Consider the following 16228-nt stretch of genomic DNA (forward strand, 5'->3'; position numbering starts at 1 on the left):
GGACAATGAGGTGGGAATCTAAGAAGAGCATGCCACATTTGTGAAGTGTCCAGAAAAGATCACCTGCTTTAGGCTCAGGAGCAGGATCCGAGAGCACTGACAACGGTCAATTTGTCTTGCTCGAGTTAATGTTTCCTTAATAATGTCACCATAGTCTTCATAGAACTAAGAGAGAAGGTAAAGAAGGTAACATTAACTACAGGAAAAAAAATCTCTTTGGTTTCTTCATTCACATCCCTAATCACAATTGCTTCCCAAAAAGCCTTAAGCAGGGAAACAGTAATATGAGCATAAATAACTCAGAGATGAAACCTCATCTCTAATAGTGCAGTGTCCAAATGGAACCAAACTTAATGGGGGGAAAAAAAAACTAAGGGCAGAAACTGGTTGAACCCAACGACTGGAGAAAGGGAATGGAGCACCAGTACCGACCCTGAGACAGCACTAGCTCCCACACATCCCTCCCACCAGTCTAGAGTTCTGAGGAACAAGAGCTTCTGCGCTGCTCATTGCTTTGCCCTTAGTACCTGGCATGTCTGATGTTCAGCAGACAGACAGGGATACAATGGCAGGTTGAGGAAATGGAGCTAGTTATACACAAAGGTTATCTTGTGAGGTCTGACTTTCCCCACTGTTTTCTTTCTCTAATACCCATCCTGTAGATTTGGTTTAAAGCAGGGAAAACAGATTTCTTAATTGGAAAAATAAGTTATTTCCCAGTCAATAGCTTTTTCTATGTAAGTATTCACCCGATATCTCTTTTCTTTGTCCTTTTTCCTGAACTACTACTGCTGTTCTCTCCTACTTCTCTTTTAAGCCTGATACTCTCGGACTGTCCTCAACTGCTGACTGATTTTCTTAGATGCTGCAGTGTTCATCTTGGTCCCTCTCTTTCCTGTTGGGGACCTGGTCACCTTGCTGTAGTGTTTGAAGACGTCCGAGGCTGCGTCTAGCTCCAGCACCCCGTAGAGCAGCAGTTTGCAGAACCCGGCCAGCAGGCGGCGCCGCTGGTGCAGGAGCTCTATCTGGACACGGTCCTCTTGGGACTGACCTGTGCAGCAAAAATAAAACAGCCATGGGTTTAGGCTTCCTACCCAGGATGCTGTCGCCAGGCTCAGCCCCAAACCCCTCCTGAGCTCTGGGCCTAGAGTTCTTGTACCACTGCCCAGTTCTCCAGGCTGGAGAAAGACGTGATCCATGAGGAAACTGGCTAGTTCTGACTGGAGAGTAGCTTCCGGAAAAAAGACAAGGGGCCTAAGGAAATCCCGTCCCCCTGCAATCATCTGAGGGCTGAAGATGAGAAGCAAATCACTCAGTAAGACAAAAGCCTGTTGGGGAGAGAAAAAAAGAAAGAATTATTACAAAAACCAGAATATTTACAAAGACTATAATAGCATAGCTCATTTCTGTGGAGAACAGACTCCTCAAACTGCAGGACAGGCATGCTCACCTGCTCCTGAATCTCTGGGTTTACATCTGAGAGGCAGCTCTGGCAAAGTTCACAGAAGGCTACCATTCTTTTCTTCAAACTCATCAGCTGCTTCTGTCAAAAGAGCAGCTTAATTTACAGAGGAATGAAGGCTCAGGCTCCTCCATTCCCACTCTCCTCCTTAAACCCACACTCACTTGGGAAGTAGACTCTGAAATGTGGGTTACCGTCCATAGAATGGAAAAATATACAAGACTCAAGGCCGGCAAAACCACCTGTAACACAAAATGTTAGATCAGGTGGCTAGAAAGCAAGAGTGAGGAGTGTCAACAACATAACCAGTAAGAAGAAAGAAGCTGGAGTGAGGAGGCGCACGCCTTTAATCCTAACACTCAGAAGGCAGGGTCAGGAGGATCTCTGTGAGTCTGAGGCCACCCTGGTCAACAAGCAAATTCTACAACAAACAAGGCTACCCAGAGATACCGTGTCTCAAAGAAACAAAACAATAACAACCTCATCCCCAAAAGAAAAGACAGACCAAGGAAACATAATTCCTTTCTGATGGTGAAAGGATTATTTTGGATAATGTCCAGAGGCTTCTAGCCTAAACAGAAATGTCCCATCTTTCTGGTTTATTCAGTCTCCTAGAATTCCTCAACATTCTCCTTGTCTCCCAGAAACCCCAAGAGAAAGGCTATTTCCAGGCACTGAAGCCCCCAGTCCACCTCAGAGAAGATCAGAAATGATAACCTGCCTGACCTTCCTCCCTAGAGCACTGCACACCCCAAGACTGGGACCGCCTAGGCAAAGTGGCCTCCAGGACACAGGTTCTGAGAGTCATCTGCCCTGCCTCTGTGTGTCCAGCCCATCACCTGCCTGGTGAGGAACTTCTCCCGTGTCCACAGCTTTCTGGAGGAGTCGAGAACATGGTTCAGCGATCTCCCAGCGAGTCAAGTCATGAGCACTGTAAGGAGACAGAAGGGAAGGTTATATTGGGACACATCCAAGGCAATCAACACTAGAAGAAAGGGAAGGGGGCAGGAGAGACGCTCACTTGTAAAACGCAGAGAGACGCTTCAGAGTGGCTGTCAGACTGTACACCTCATCCTCATCTAGGAAGGATGACTAAGGAACAAAGAAGTTCACAGCAAAGTTTCTCAAAACCTCATCATTAATTCTGGCCCTCTCTTACCCTCCCTGGGATGCCCTGCTGTTTAGCACTACCTGCATTAGGTCATCAAGCTCCTGCTGGAATCTATCCGTAAGAAGATCCACTAGCTGGCTTCGGGCAAAGTCCACTCTGCTGAAGAAGGTGAACTCTGGCTTACAGAGCAGATAGAGGCCACGTGCTGCAGCCTCAAGCACCTCAGGCTCCACATGCTTCACCACCACCTCCTGGAGTTGTTGCAGAAGCAGCTCCAAGTGCTAAAAGGGAGACAAGATACAGTGGAGTACAGGCTGAAGAGTGACACAGGAGGATGAAAGGAGTGATGTTTAGGGATAAGATATGTATACATATATGTATATGTATATGTATATGTATATGTATATGTATATATGTGGGCCAATAAGATTCTTCCTGAACCCAGGGCCTTACATAAACAAACCAACCAACCACTGGAAGAACCCTTAACTTAAGCAGGGAAGTAGAAAGGTCTAGGAAATGAGCTGCCTCCTCACCTTCTCCAAGCGCTGAGTGCAATAAATGCTGAGATCAAAGTAACTAAGCAGTCGGAGCAGGGGGGCAACATTCTCTGCATCTGCTGAGAACTGTAGTAGAGAGTATGTGCTGTTAATTAAGGAACAAGGGGCAAATCCTTCCCCCATCCTATCTTGGGGTCGGTCCCTCACCCACTTATACCCCAAACTGTATGAGAGGCTCTCTTACCTTGGCCAGGAGCTGGGGTAAGAAGGGGATGAGGTGCTCAGCCAGCTTCACCTTGTCATAAGCTTGAAGTTTGCGTTCTTTGGCAGTCAGACCCTGATATTAGTAATTGGAGTGGGAAATTGTGAAAAAACACTGGGTACAGAGGGTAAGTGTATCTGCACACACTTCTGCTCCATGCACTTTCCATCTGGGGAGGAAAAACTCAGCATATCCCGTCAGATGTTTTTTTATCTGGAGATGGGATTCTTAGAGGGAAAGAAGGAGAGCCTGGGCCCTAACCCAGAAAGTGGAGGTAAAGAGGACCAATAGCCATCTGGCTCCAATAATACTGACCAGTTACAACCCACCACTCATGCCTACCTTCTTCCCTGTGATGCGCCCCACTGGTGGGTGACCCTCCGCAGCTTGCCGGGCACTGGACACAAGGATTTCTATCAGCATTCTCTCTTGCATATCACCCAGATCTGTGATAGAAAGAGGATCAAAAATAAAACCACAGATTAGCCATTCTCCATCTCCATATTCCCTTCCCAGGACACCTCTGTTGCTTTTTCCAAGTCAGGCAAAAACAAAACAAAACAAAACCCCAAACCTCTCAGTTTCACACTAGAAGATTTAAGATACCCAACCCCCAGCTACCATGTGGCACGCACTCTGGTCCTTCCGCAGTAGCAGGCTTGTCAGACTCTCCCAGTCCTTCAGATGAGACTGTGCACAGTCCCATAAGCTGTCTACCAAGTAAGCAGCATGGCTGTGATGCTGTGAAAGAAAGTTCCCAGTGAGTTATCCACTGACACCACATCAAACCGCTCCAGCAAGTGGCTATTGGTAAGCAGGACCCTCCTACTTACCACTGCCCATCTTGTCCGCTACTTATAGGTCTTAGGCATAACATTCCCTTCCTACATTACCTCACTCTCCATAAAGAAGGCCAGCAGAAGGTGGATGAAAGTCCTCTGGGCTTGTGAACTCCGGCGTCGCTCCCTGCCACCCACTGCTTTTGCCTCACACTCAGGATAGAAGATCCTGGTAGGACAGATATGGAAAGAATGTAGCATGGGAGGAAGTGAGGACAAATGGACAAGTAGAGAGACAAGGAAATTCTATAGGTCTAAAAGAGGAAAGGGACAAGAGAGACTTCAATAATTTTGATTAAGTCCCTAGGTAGAGCCGAGGTGTTGGGGGGCAGGCAGCAGACAGACAGACACACACCACTCACTTCCAGTACACAAACTCCCCTGCAGAAGAGGCCATAGCACGATTAGAAATGTACACAATGGAGTAGATTTTCTCACAGTCTGCATTGGTCAGTACTCCCTCCATGTTCCTTCAAGAGAAAAGGAGAAACGATGTGTGTGAGAAAGTTCTCTCATACAGTCAAGAGGGGAACAAAACAAGGCAATACCTACAAGGACATGACTCATAGAATATGTTTAAGTGAAGAGAAGAAGAGTTAAAGATAGGGAAGTACCCTTCTATCCTACAACTCAGGAAGTTCTCTGTCTTCCACTCTGCACACAAGGAAGGTTGATTGTGATAGGTCAGGGACAGAGCTCTGGAGGGGCTTGTTTGAGGCTACAAAGGCAAGTCTGTGAGGATGCCTCCCCAGTTCCCACAACTCACTTCAGTATAAGGGTCAGCAACCTGATGGCCTCCACTGCCACTTCACACTCTTTGTCCATGACCATGGAAACCATCCGGTCCTGTGCAAAGAACATTATCCAATCTCTCTCACCTATTCCGAAACATCACAATCTCTATTTGAAACTCCTAACACAAAGTGGGCAGGAACTCTATCCAGAATAGCTATCAGCTTGCCAGAGAAACTGGTGAAAGACCTGGGGTGAGGAAATGGGAACCACATCACAGAGCCAAACCTGGGAATGCTGTCCCCATCTTACCTTGAAACGGCTGGTAAAGAGTTCCATGCGTGTACTCAGCTCCTGGTTGCTGTACAGCCCTTCCAGAGCCTTCACACACTTTAGGCGGACTTCCTTGTGCTGTTGAAGGAGACAGGAAAAGGGAAACACTGACCAAGGATCCCTACAGAGCCTCCATGTGTCCCTTCACTATTCTTCATTCTGGGCATGAGTGATCTCTACACTGAGGACTCTTGGATGTAAGAAACAGTAAAGAGTTGACATCTCACTGAAAACAGAAAAGGCTCATAGAAGCACTAGACAACCACAGTGAAAAGAATCCCCTTGACTGGCACTCTGGCATTTGTGCTACCATAACCAATTTGCTATTTCATAGGGAATACTTTCTTCCTCCATGACATTTAAGGTTTCAACGATATTCTGACTCATGAATGCTTTTCTCCTTTCTGCTTTATTCTTCCCTCCTCAGCACTGCAGTAATCTCAAGGTTCAATGCCTTGATTGGGAGATCACTGTGAAATGATCTTACTATGTGAAATGTTTGAATGGCAGACTAAGAAAAAGTGAAATGTCTCAGGACAGGTTAGAAGAAACAGGTAACAGGGAGGAGGCTGACTTAACCTGACCTTATCATGCAGGGTCCAGCCAATGTATTTTAGGTAGCTGTCATTAAGAAAGGAGGTGCTGTAGCTTTGCATCCAATACCCAATCTCCTCGATGCAGATAGCACGGATCTCAGGAAGGACATCCCTAGACAAAGAGACAAACTGACATATTACCTTATCTCAAAAGTTACCTTTTGGCCTACCACACAGCACTCTCAAAGAAGTTATGCTTGTGACAAAACACAGGTACTAGGCCTTTCATTTCCTCATTCCAACATAAACACATGAAATATGTGAAATTAAATGTTTCTTTCTATAACCAGCACATGAGATAGTTTAACCTTGTACAACTACATCTCTATACTCCTTTAAAAACCAATTCTGAAAGTTCACTTAAGTGTTGACTAAAATGCGCCATTTTTCAATTTTATTTCAAGAAATGATTAAAGTTCTGGAGAATCAGAAGTTGAAATCTAGACAAACGTGAGACACTACTACAAATACTCTAATTCTAAAACAGGTAAAATTTAATACTATCAGTTCTTCAAACACTATGAATCTCCCCTACCCTCAGCACAGTGAAATCACAGGCTAGGCTAGGAAAAGGCTTGCTGAGCCAGACATGCCTCAGTATAGGCACCTTTCAGGTCTCTGTCCTTGTGTGCTCAAGTCTCCAACTCCAGAAAGACAGAGGCAGGGCCAGAACTTGGGCAAGGTCAAGAGGAGGAAAATACTCAATGATTTTCTTGATTTCTGACTTTCCATACCAGAACTCACAAAATCCTTTGCAGAGAGGGATAAACCAGATCTTAGCTAATTCATCATATCTGTCAGTTTTCACTCCAGCTGCAATATTCTGGAACTAACTAAATAACTCAGCGCTGGAAATGGCCTTGTCATTCCCCATGCTACCACCAAGGACAGCAGTTTCAGTAAGAGCCTGTAATTGACTCACCTGTACCGATGGACAAAAATACCTCTGAAGATAGCATTCATCATCCCCTCTATCTCTTCTTGATTCTCTTGGAACTGGAGGAAGGAACAAGGTCAGTCTATCCCTCTTGTACCTCAACAATATAACATCACAGTTATAGAAAATCCAACATTACCCAGTTCCTATTATTGAAGGTCAGAGTATGAACCATCAGGTATTCTATATTCCCTTCTAGTTACAGAAGAAGCAGTGAAGTCTAATGCCTCAAAAGTTGCTTTGTGTTTGAATAATAATAATAATAATAATAATGTGCCTGGGGACTGGAGAGATGACTCAATGGTTAAGAATACATACTGCAAAAAAAAGAATACATACTGCTTTTCCAGAGCACCCAAATTCAAGTTTCCAGCACCCATATCAGATTGCTCAAAATTACCTGTAATTCCAGCTCCAAAGGATCCTACATCCTCTTTTGGACACCTTTGTACTCCTATCATATGGATACAGACACACATAAACTGGACTTAATGAATGAAAAAAATTAGGAGGACACAAAGTTGGATGTATAGAGGAGTTGGGTGGAGAAATTGGGGAGAGGTAAATATGATCAAAATGCACTGTACAAAAGTCTAAAAAACAAGAGTATTTTTAAATTAATATATTTTTTAAAAAGTTTTGGTTGTCATGACTGGGCTGGGTATCCAAGTACTACTGGATTCTGAGACAGAGGGAAGGAAACAGTACTAAACAACATACAAGGCCAGGACAGTCTCCTAGAGTCAATAATGCCACCAACTGCTGAGAAACCCTGGACTAGATGAACTAGATAAAAGGAGAAAACATCTCTGAAACAACTAATCCCAATTCTTCACTACACTGATAGATTAGGGAAAATCTGAGGAAGCAGACATTCTGTGCAACAATTAAAAGAGGAAACCAGGTGTTAGTGCATACCTCTAATCCTAGTAGGAGGAAACCTGAAGAGGAGTTTGAGGCCAGCCTAGGCTACATGTTTATGTAGCCTATCACAAAGGAAGAGAATATTAAAACAGGCTCCAGAAACACCACCATCAAATATCTTTACTTAAATCCTGGATGGGGTATTTTAAGTCTGAATTAACTAGATCGCATGAGAAAAAATGGTACTGGGTAACAAAAACATGTTTCATTTAAGAGGGTATACTTTAACCTTTAGGGCCGAAGAACTGTTATGTCCATAACTTACTATAAGCTATCAAAACAGATAAGCTAATTTAATGAAATACTGTTTATAGAATACACTACGCATATGGTATTCGTTACATTTGTGTTCTATAATGTCTTCAGTTTTTTATATTTATAAGACCATCAGTACCAAATTTTACAGAAGTCTGTAAACAGAAATTGAGAAAGACCACTGGTGACAAGATACACTTGTCTGGAGAGAAGTTTTGACAAAATGGAGCTAAAATACTGTCCCAATCAGTGAAAAATCAGGAAAGTAAGGAAATACTGTAAAGAAAAATGAAAGTATATTACAGAGAAGTGGACTAAAGGGTTGACACACATTCACAAATGGACAGAAGAAAACAGTATGTAAGCAGACTAAAGTGGGAGAATGACTAGTCCAGAAAATAAGAAAAGACTCACACTTGTGCAGCTCTCCTTTTCATAGAGAATACACACCAAGACTCTCAAGCAATGCTTAAACTACAGAAAGTATCAAATACCATCCACATAGGTTGAAACATCTTTCTATAAAATTCTTGGGACCAGCAGTGTTCTAGCTTTTACAGTTTTTAGATTTTGGAATACTTTCATAGACCTTACTCATTGGAAACACAATTTCTAAATCCAAATCTGAAATAAACTCCAAAATGAAAATAATTTCTGCATGTCATACTGATGCTTAAAAAGCTTTGTGGAGCATTTCAGAATTCATGTTTAGAAATATTTAGATTAAAGATGTTCAAACTGTATTATGTACTTATGTGTGTGTGTATGTACACCCATGAGAAACCACTTGTAAATTACAGAGTAACAAAAATAATGTTGGAATAATGTTATGTGAGCTTTGGTGTCTCTCTTTCTCTCATTCCCTCCCTCCTTTTCTCTCAAAATAGTCGTATTGTACACTTTGGGGTTCTTTTTGCTTTTGAGACAAGGCCTCAATTATTCAGCCTGGCTGACCTGAAGCTCAGTGAGCTCCTCCTGCCTCTGCCTCCTGAGTGCTAGGATTAAAGGTATGTGCTACCATGGCCAACTACTTTGAAGATTTTTGAACCTTTATTGACTGTGGGAAACTGAAACCACAGAAAAGCTCGTATAATGTTGGGTCTTAAGATGTGGGTCTATCATACATAATTTTAAATCTTAGACAGATCTACTAGTATATGTAGTAGGCCTTTAATATCATCCTGACAATGAAAAACAGCAAATGAGAATGAAGTTACACAAAGTTTGTGTTGGGGATACGGCTCAGTGACAGTGCCTACCTGGCAGATATACAGCCTTGGATTCAATTCTCAGTGCCACAGAAAAAGATAACAAGGAAGAGAGACAGACACACATAGTAATAATTATTTTCTTCTCTTTTAGCATAGCAGAGAAGCAATTGTTTTTTATGAGGATTGGGGAAAACATCAATAGATACAGTCAGACATGATATGTCCTACCAACCTCAAGGTGGAGAAGAGTCAGATACTAGCAAAGGAGTAGAAGACAGGTGTAGCAGCAGTGTTTGACTAAAACACTGCTACTTGAAATTTAATCAGTCTAAAAGATTTTCCCAGGGCTTATATCAGCCAAAAGTATTATAGTCTAAAAATGCCTCCTTAAAAGATTCATATATATGTATGTGTGTGTGTGTGTGTGTACACACACACACACACACACACACACACACACACACATAAAAGCTTGGCTGCCTACTGATAGACTTTTAAGAGGTGACTGGATCCTAAGAGTTCTAACTTCATCAAAGGATTAACCCACAGATAAGTCCATAGCTAAGTGGACTTATGAGGAGGTAGGGCTTAGTTGGATGATGTGGGTCACTGGGGTCATGTCTTTGAAGGAAAAAGTTTATCCCCAGACCCTTCCCTCCCCTCTCTGCTTCTAATATGAGGTGAGTGGCCCAGCCCATCATAACCTCTAGGCTCTAATAGTCAGCCTCACCGCAGGCACAAAATCATAGAACCGCCTGAACATTGACTGAAACCTCTCAAACTCTGAGCCAGGATAAAACCTTTCCTCTTTGAACTGTTTCTCTCAGGTATCTGTCAGAGTGATGAAAAGTCTACCACAAAGAAAACAAAATAAAACTTACTGTGTGGCTGGGTAGCCAATTAGATGATTATCTCATTTAAATTGATTAGAAGGTAGAATTACCCTTGTAATTATTTTTAATTTTTTAATACTTTTCATACAATACATTTTGGTCATTTTTTTTCCTTCTCCCAATTCCTCCCAGTAGGATTATTCTTTTTAAAGAAAAAAAAGTTTAGAAGTTACATAAGGCCCTCCATAGCAACAACTATCAGAACAAAATTTATTTCCAGGGGTGGCTGGAAGGTATGTGCTCTTTTCGTTTCCCAATAATTTGGCCTCCTATGTCATTTGTTGTTTCTCAGCACCCTATGATAACCTGCACTGCACATTTAACATGAAATTCCAGCTTTTACTTTGCATGCCAATATAACATTTAAACACTGCTGATAATGCTTGCAAACCAATGGAAACTGCATGAAAGTGAAATACAGAAAACTAAGGTTTCTTCACAGTAAACACCTGTGAGCCTACGTCCCCGAAACAAGAGGAACACACAATGACTTTTGATGGGAGGTATTTGAGGAACACTGTTGCCAGTCCCTATTCTTTATCTGAAAGGCTGCTAGAGGCCTATGCTTACTGAGAGAAGTGATGGAGCCTGAGAAGGTCTCAGCTGTAGAAGATAAAAGTTGGAAAGGGGGTGGGGTGGGGCCAGGAACCTTCCTTACCTCTTTTTGTTTCTCCAGCAGACTCTCCAATCGCTCCAGTGCTCTCTGCTCTGGACCCTTGTTTCGTTCAGCCTCATACTGACGCTGATTGTTCTCTTTGTGCAGGCTCAATTGGAGTGCAACTCTTACTAGAGAAGTCATTAGCTTCATGGCTTTGAGTCAGAGGAAACAAGGAAGCCATTGTTCAAACCAGACGACAGAGCATGAGTGCAAAAGCAAAGGGGAAAGGATAAAGAAAATGAAAAGCAGAGTGACCCTCAAGTCCCAGGTTTCCTATCCTTGAGTGGCCCTCCCTTGCAACTTTTCTGACCTTCTTTTATGCACCAATCTATTGCCAGGGGTATGCTCTGAGAAGATATGAAAACTGGGAATCATTATGGTGGTTTGCCCCTTTCCTATGTCCACTAGTGGGAAACAGGAAGGATAAAAGCAAAAAGTTCTGGATAGCATTGATGCAGGTGAGAAAGAAAACCCAGAACATAGAATAAAAGCATCCTCCACCTCATTAATCTCAGGAGAGTTGTGCCAGTGCTCACCAGCCAGGGTACTAGTATGACGGAAGGCGCGGACCTGGGAATCTGAGAGGCCAATGAGCAGAGAAATAAGATCATCCATAGGAAAGCCATCATAGAGGAGGCCGTACTGGCACTGATAGACCAATGTCTTCACAAACTCACAGAAGCTTCCCTGGAACTTCTTCCAGGATGGGCCTGGAGCTGTCAGGGGATAGTCCCCTGAGTCCTACAAAAAGGGTTTATGGAAAGAATAGGAAAATTACTAGGTCCAAGAAAGTTCAGGGATTTGAACATCAAAACCCAACAGCACACTGAAATGTAACTCTATATACTTCACTTTACATTATCACTCAATCCCAGAGATATGCCAGCTAATTTCTGCAAGTCCTTTTATTTTTTTTTAAAAAAAGATTTAACTCTTCCTTATAGAAGTTATTTCCTAGAATCAGAAATAAAGGGGCAATAAGCCTTGTGTTTTGAAATCAGAATAAGAGGAACAAGATGATTTCAATCAGCTTCTTTCACCTCATTAAACTGTTCTGTTAGGTGCTGGATGATCTCTGAGTTGGACATCATCCTGAACATCTCAGGAGTTACAGTGCCTGGAAATTGAGACAAGAGACATTAAAAAAAAATAAGACACAGATACATCTGAGGATGAACTAGAGGACATACTGAGAGGAGCTTAGGGAGCAATCAGACAAGTTGAATCCTTCCTAGTCATGAGCCTGTCACCATTCATTTGTACATGTGCTTTGAAATAACTTCTGAAAAATGCAAATGAAAAACTATGGTTCAAAAAAATACCCCCCAATCAAACAGAAAAAAAAAGACTAGGCCAGATGATAAAATCTTTTAAAACAAGTTGATGCTCCCTGGCCCAATAAACTAAACCTTGGCATATGAAGTTTGGGTACTCCACAGCATCACATAGAAAACATAGTGGCTGAGAAATAAGAATAATAGACTATCTCATCTACAAAGACTAAAAGGCACTAGTGTTTTATGCACACCTGCAAATCCAGCACTCTGGAGGCTGAGGAAAAATATAGGTGAAATGGTTAATAAATAGAAACAAGTAATAGATTGACTCATATACAAAGACTAAATGCACTGGATGCCATGTGCATGCCCATAATTCCAATACTCAGAAGACTGAGTGAGGCAGGAAGATTGTTTCAGGATTGAAATCAGTCTGGGATACTCAGTGAAACCCTACCTCAAAAATACAAAGCAAAAAAGCCTCCATGAGCATGACAGTCCAGTTTCAAATCTATGCCTATCACTATCATGGCTGAAGCAAGATTGAGGTTGTGTCTCAAAAATCAACACAGTTCCCTATTAAATTACTTCTAATACTTACACACCAAAACTATAGTTAAATAATACAGCTCTCGTCTTATCTTCTTTACTTAGATAATTTCAACTGTACTCATAAACAGAAGAAAAAATTTAAACATAAAGGGTAGGGATCAGGAAGAGACAAGGGAGTTTCCTCACTTTTACATCCACAGGATCGGATGAAAAAATTAACGAGCTCCAAGAATCCTGCATTTTCATCTTGCTTGTAGTTTTCTAGCCATTCATCCACCAAAGACTAGGAGAAAAGTGTGGATGATTTCAATTCCAACAGATTGTCCTATTTGATCTTTCCAACTGAAATATGCAAATATCTTAGTAAAATTACAAACATCTTTCAAATGTATGGCTGAACTAGAATGGAAGGTAGAACCCCATATAGGTTAAAAATGAGAAAGCAGCAATTCTGGAAGTAGGAAGCTGACTTTTGATGGAAGGGTTTCACTAAACAAGATAAATATTTAGAATGCACACAATAGGAAATAGAGCCAAAGAATCATTCCAAGAGTGGTCCAAGAAAAGGCTTCCATAAAAGGTTGAGTCCTACAGAGCTGTATTCTTATGAAAATTAAGAATGGGAAATGAATTTACAGGACCGTTGGAAACAGCAAGAGAATGTATTCTACAGCAGAGTTGGAGAGAAAAACTAAATCTCTATAAAACATTATAACCATACATAGCCCTTAGGACTGAATTTACAGCCCAGATTCTTACTACCTATATGACCAGAATAATCTCAGGTAGAGAACTAAATTAAAAGTGATTCTCAGCTGGGTATGGTGGTGAACATCTCTAATTGCAGTATTTGGGAGGTGGAGGCAGGCAGGTCAGAAGTTCAAAGTCATCCCCAGCTTCGTGGTGAGTTTGAAGTCAAGTCTGAGCTACACAATACTATCTCAACACAACAACAGCAAAAGTATTCAGAAGTGTTCCCATGTTAGAAACAAATTCAGGTTCCTCTCTTATAAGCACATCTTTGATCCTGACCCAAGGGTTCCAACACAGGGATTTGAAGAAAATGAGTGAATCATAGTAAAAACCTAGTAAAACATAGGAGGAAAGAAAGCACTGAAAGAAATAGTTATAAAAAACAGACAGGAGGGTCTGGAGAAATGGCTCAGTGATTAAGAGCACTGCCTGCCCTTCCGAAGGTCCTGAGTTCAGTTCCTAGCAACCACATGGTGGCTCACAACCATCTGTATGAGATCTGGTGCCCTCTTCTGGCCTGCATGCATACATGTAGACAGAATACCGAGAATATTGTATACATAATAAATAAATAGTTTTTTTTAAAAAACCAGACAGCAGAATTACAAGCATTCAGTTATGGGACTGAAGGTGTCACCAATTATTAAATGGTTGTTTCATATGATTCAAGAAATATACATATAAATGTAGAAAAATACAATCAAATTTAAAAATAAGTTAACTCTGCAGAGGTGAGATATATAATAAAATGTATAAGTTTACTGCACATGGCTAGAAAAGTAGTTCAGCAGTAAGAACACTTGTTGCTCTTACAGAGGGCCCGGGTTTGGTTCCTAGTACCACACAGCGGCTCACAACCACCTGTAACTCCAGTTCCAGTGGATCTCGTGCCTTCTTCTGGATTTTTCAGGGCATTACACATTCATGGTGCAAACACAGTACATAGGCACTCATAAACATAAAATAACAAAAACACAAACTTCTTCCAGAAATTACTTTATTGTACAGGATTGTTTTGTCTATCCTGGGTTTTTTGTTTTTCCATATGAAGTTGTGTATTGTTCTTTCAAGGTCTGTGAAGAATTGTGTTGGGATTTTGATGGGGATTGCATTGAATCTATAGATTGCTTTTGGTAGGATTGCCATTTTTATTATGTTGATCCTACCTAAACAAGAACATGGGAGATCTTTCCATTTTCTGGTATCTTCTTCAATTTCTTCAAAGACTTAAAGTTCTTGTCAAACAGGTCTTTCACTTCTTTGGTTAGTGTTACCCCAAGGTATTTTATGCTATTTTTGGCTATTGTAAACAGTGATGTTTCTCTGATTTCTTTCTCAGCTTCTTTATCATTTGTATATAGGAGGGCTACTATACTGATGGTATTTATTCTGCTGTTGGAGTTCCCTAGTAGAGTTTTGGGGTCACTTATGTATACTATCATCTGCAAATAACAGAAGTCTAGACCATGATAGGTACACCCACTGAAACAGCTTACCTGAGCTAATGGGAGCTCACCAACTCCAGCCATACAGGGAAGGAAACAGCATAGGTACAAACTAGTCCCTCTGAATGTGGGTGACAGTTGTATAGCTGGGGCAGACTGCAGGGCCACTGGCAGTGGCACCAGAATGTATCTCTACTGCTTGTACTGGCTTTTTTGGAACCTATTCTCTTTGGATGGATACTTTGCTCAGCCTAGCTAAAGTAGGGAGGGCCTTAGACCTTCCCCAAAGCAATGTGCCTTACCCACTCTGAGGAGTAGATGGGGGGGGGGGTATGCTGGTGAAGGGGATGGGAGGAGGGGAGTGGGGGGATTGGTATATAAAATGAAAAAAAAAGATTGTTTTCTTTAAAAAAAATAACACTGTATAGGCTACATAGAAGAACAGATGGTGAGCTGAATCAGTGAAAGTATCCAAAATGCAACTTAGAGAGGCTGACAGATTATCAAAGAAGTATTAAAAGGATCAGAAAAGAGACTGAAAAGTTCTAAGATCTAACTGAATTCTAGAATATAATAAAGTGAATAAAGGGCAGTATGTAAAAAGAATTTTCCATACTTGTTGAATGACATCAGTTCTAAAATTCAAGAAGCTAGTGGATCTCTAGCATAACAAAAAGAGACTTAACCTTTAAACAGCCCATAAGACATTAGAACACAAAACCAAGAAAATCTTCAAAAACAGTAAAAAAAAAAAGCATCATTTACAAAGACTATACATTCAATATTTTACAAACAAAAACATTTACAAATAAGAACTATGCAAATACAATGCCGTGAAACATAAAGGACTATTAAATTAAAAAACCTTAAAAATCAAATTCCTTAGTTGTATAAGCTATACTTCAAAAGCTCAACAATCACAGATGGCTAGTGAATACTGTACCAGAAAACTGATATTACTGCACTGTTATAAAACACTGTATTTTAATTTTTTATTTACCATTTTGTATATATGATTTGTGTATAGGTTTGAGCACATCACAAACGTGAAAGTCAGATGACAGCCTTTGGGAAGCTGGTTCTCTTCTTCCACATCCACATGGCTCTGGGAACTAAACTCAGATATCAGGCTTAAGTGGCAAGTGCTTTACCCACTAAGCCATCCCACCAGCCCTAAATACTGTATTGATTAGTGTTAAATTAATGATAGCTGATTTTCAGTAGCAACAATAAAGACAGAAAGCAATGAGACTATTTTTAAAGTGCTAAGAAAAACTATATCATCTCAGTATGTTATACGTAGTCTAGCCAGGGTAGTAGCACATGCCTGTAACCTCAGCACTCAGGAGGCTAAGGCAGGAGAATTTCTCTGTATCTGAGACCAGTATGGGCAACAGAGTCAATTACAAGCCAGCCTGGGCTAGAGTGAGACACACGTAAAAGGTGTGTTTGGGGCAAAGTAGCACACACCTTTAACCCCAGCACTTG

General features: G+C 41.3%; 1 protein-coding gene across 1 annotated transcript in view; it reads right to left on the bottom strand.

Annotated features, from left to right (window-relative positions):
• Stag3 (stromal antigen 3) overlaps positions 1 to 16228 on the bottom strand; it is a 34113-nt gene that overhangs the window by 9729 nt on the left and 8156 nt on the right. Inside the window, exons 4-25 of the mRNA XM_042055846.1 lie at positions 12729 to 12825; positions 11754 to 11830; positions 11250 to 11454; positions 10714 to 10865; positions 6758 to 6831; positions 5824 to 5947; positions 5219 to 5317; positions 4941 to 5020; positions 4537 to 4644; positions 4229 to 4343; positions 3971 to 4076; positions 3678 to 3781; positions 3318 to 3410; positions 3110 to 3199; positions 2654 to 2854; positions 2484 to 2554; positions 2306 to 2393; positions 1627 to 1704; positions 1451 to 1543; positions 1160 to 1328; positions 915 to 1051; positions 64 to 165 (exon numbers count right to left, since the gene is read on the bottom strand). Of these exons, the coding sequence (XP_041911780.1) occupies positions 64 to 165; positions 915 to 1051; positions 1160 to 1328; positions 1451 to 1543; positions 1627 to 1704; positions 2306 to 2393; positions 2484 to 2554; positions 2654 to 2854; positions 3110 to 3199; positions 3318 to 3410; positions 3678 to 3781; positions 3971 to 4076; positions 4229 to 4343; positions 4537 to 4644; positions 4941 to 5020; positions 5219 to 5317; positions 5824 to 5947; positions 6758 to 6831; positions 10714 to 10865; positions 11250 to 11454; positions 11754 to 11830; positions 12729 to 12825 (2463 nt within the window). The remainder of the gene's footprint in view (positions 1 to 63; positions 166 to 914; positions 1052 to 1159; positions 1329 to 1450; positions 1544 to 1626; positions 1705 to 2305; positions 2394 to 2483; positions 2555 to 2653; positions 2855 to 3109; positions 3200 to 3317; positions 3411 to 3677; positions 3782 to 3970; positions 4077 to 4228; positions 4344 to 4536; positions 4645 to 4940; positions 5021 to 5218; positions 5318 to 5823; positions 5948 to 6757; positions 6832 to 10713; positions 10866 to 11249; positions 11455 to 11753; positions 11831 to 12728; positions 12826 to 16228) is intronic.

This window comes from Arvicola amphibius, chromosome 10 (assembly GCF_903992535.2).
Source record: "Arvicola amphibius chromosome 10, mArvAmp1.2, whole genome shotgun sequence".
NCBI classification, from domain to species: domain Eukaryota; kingdom Metazoa; phylum Chordata; class Mammalia; order Rodentia; family Cricetidae; genus Arvicola; species Arvicola amphibius.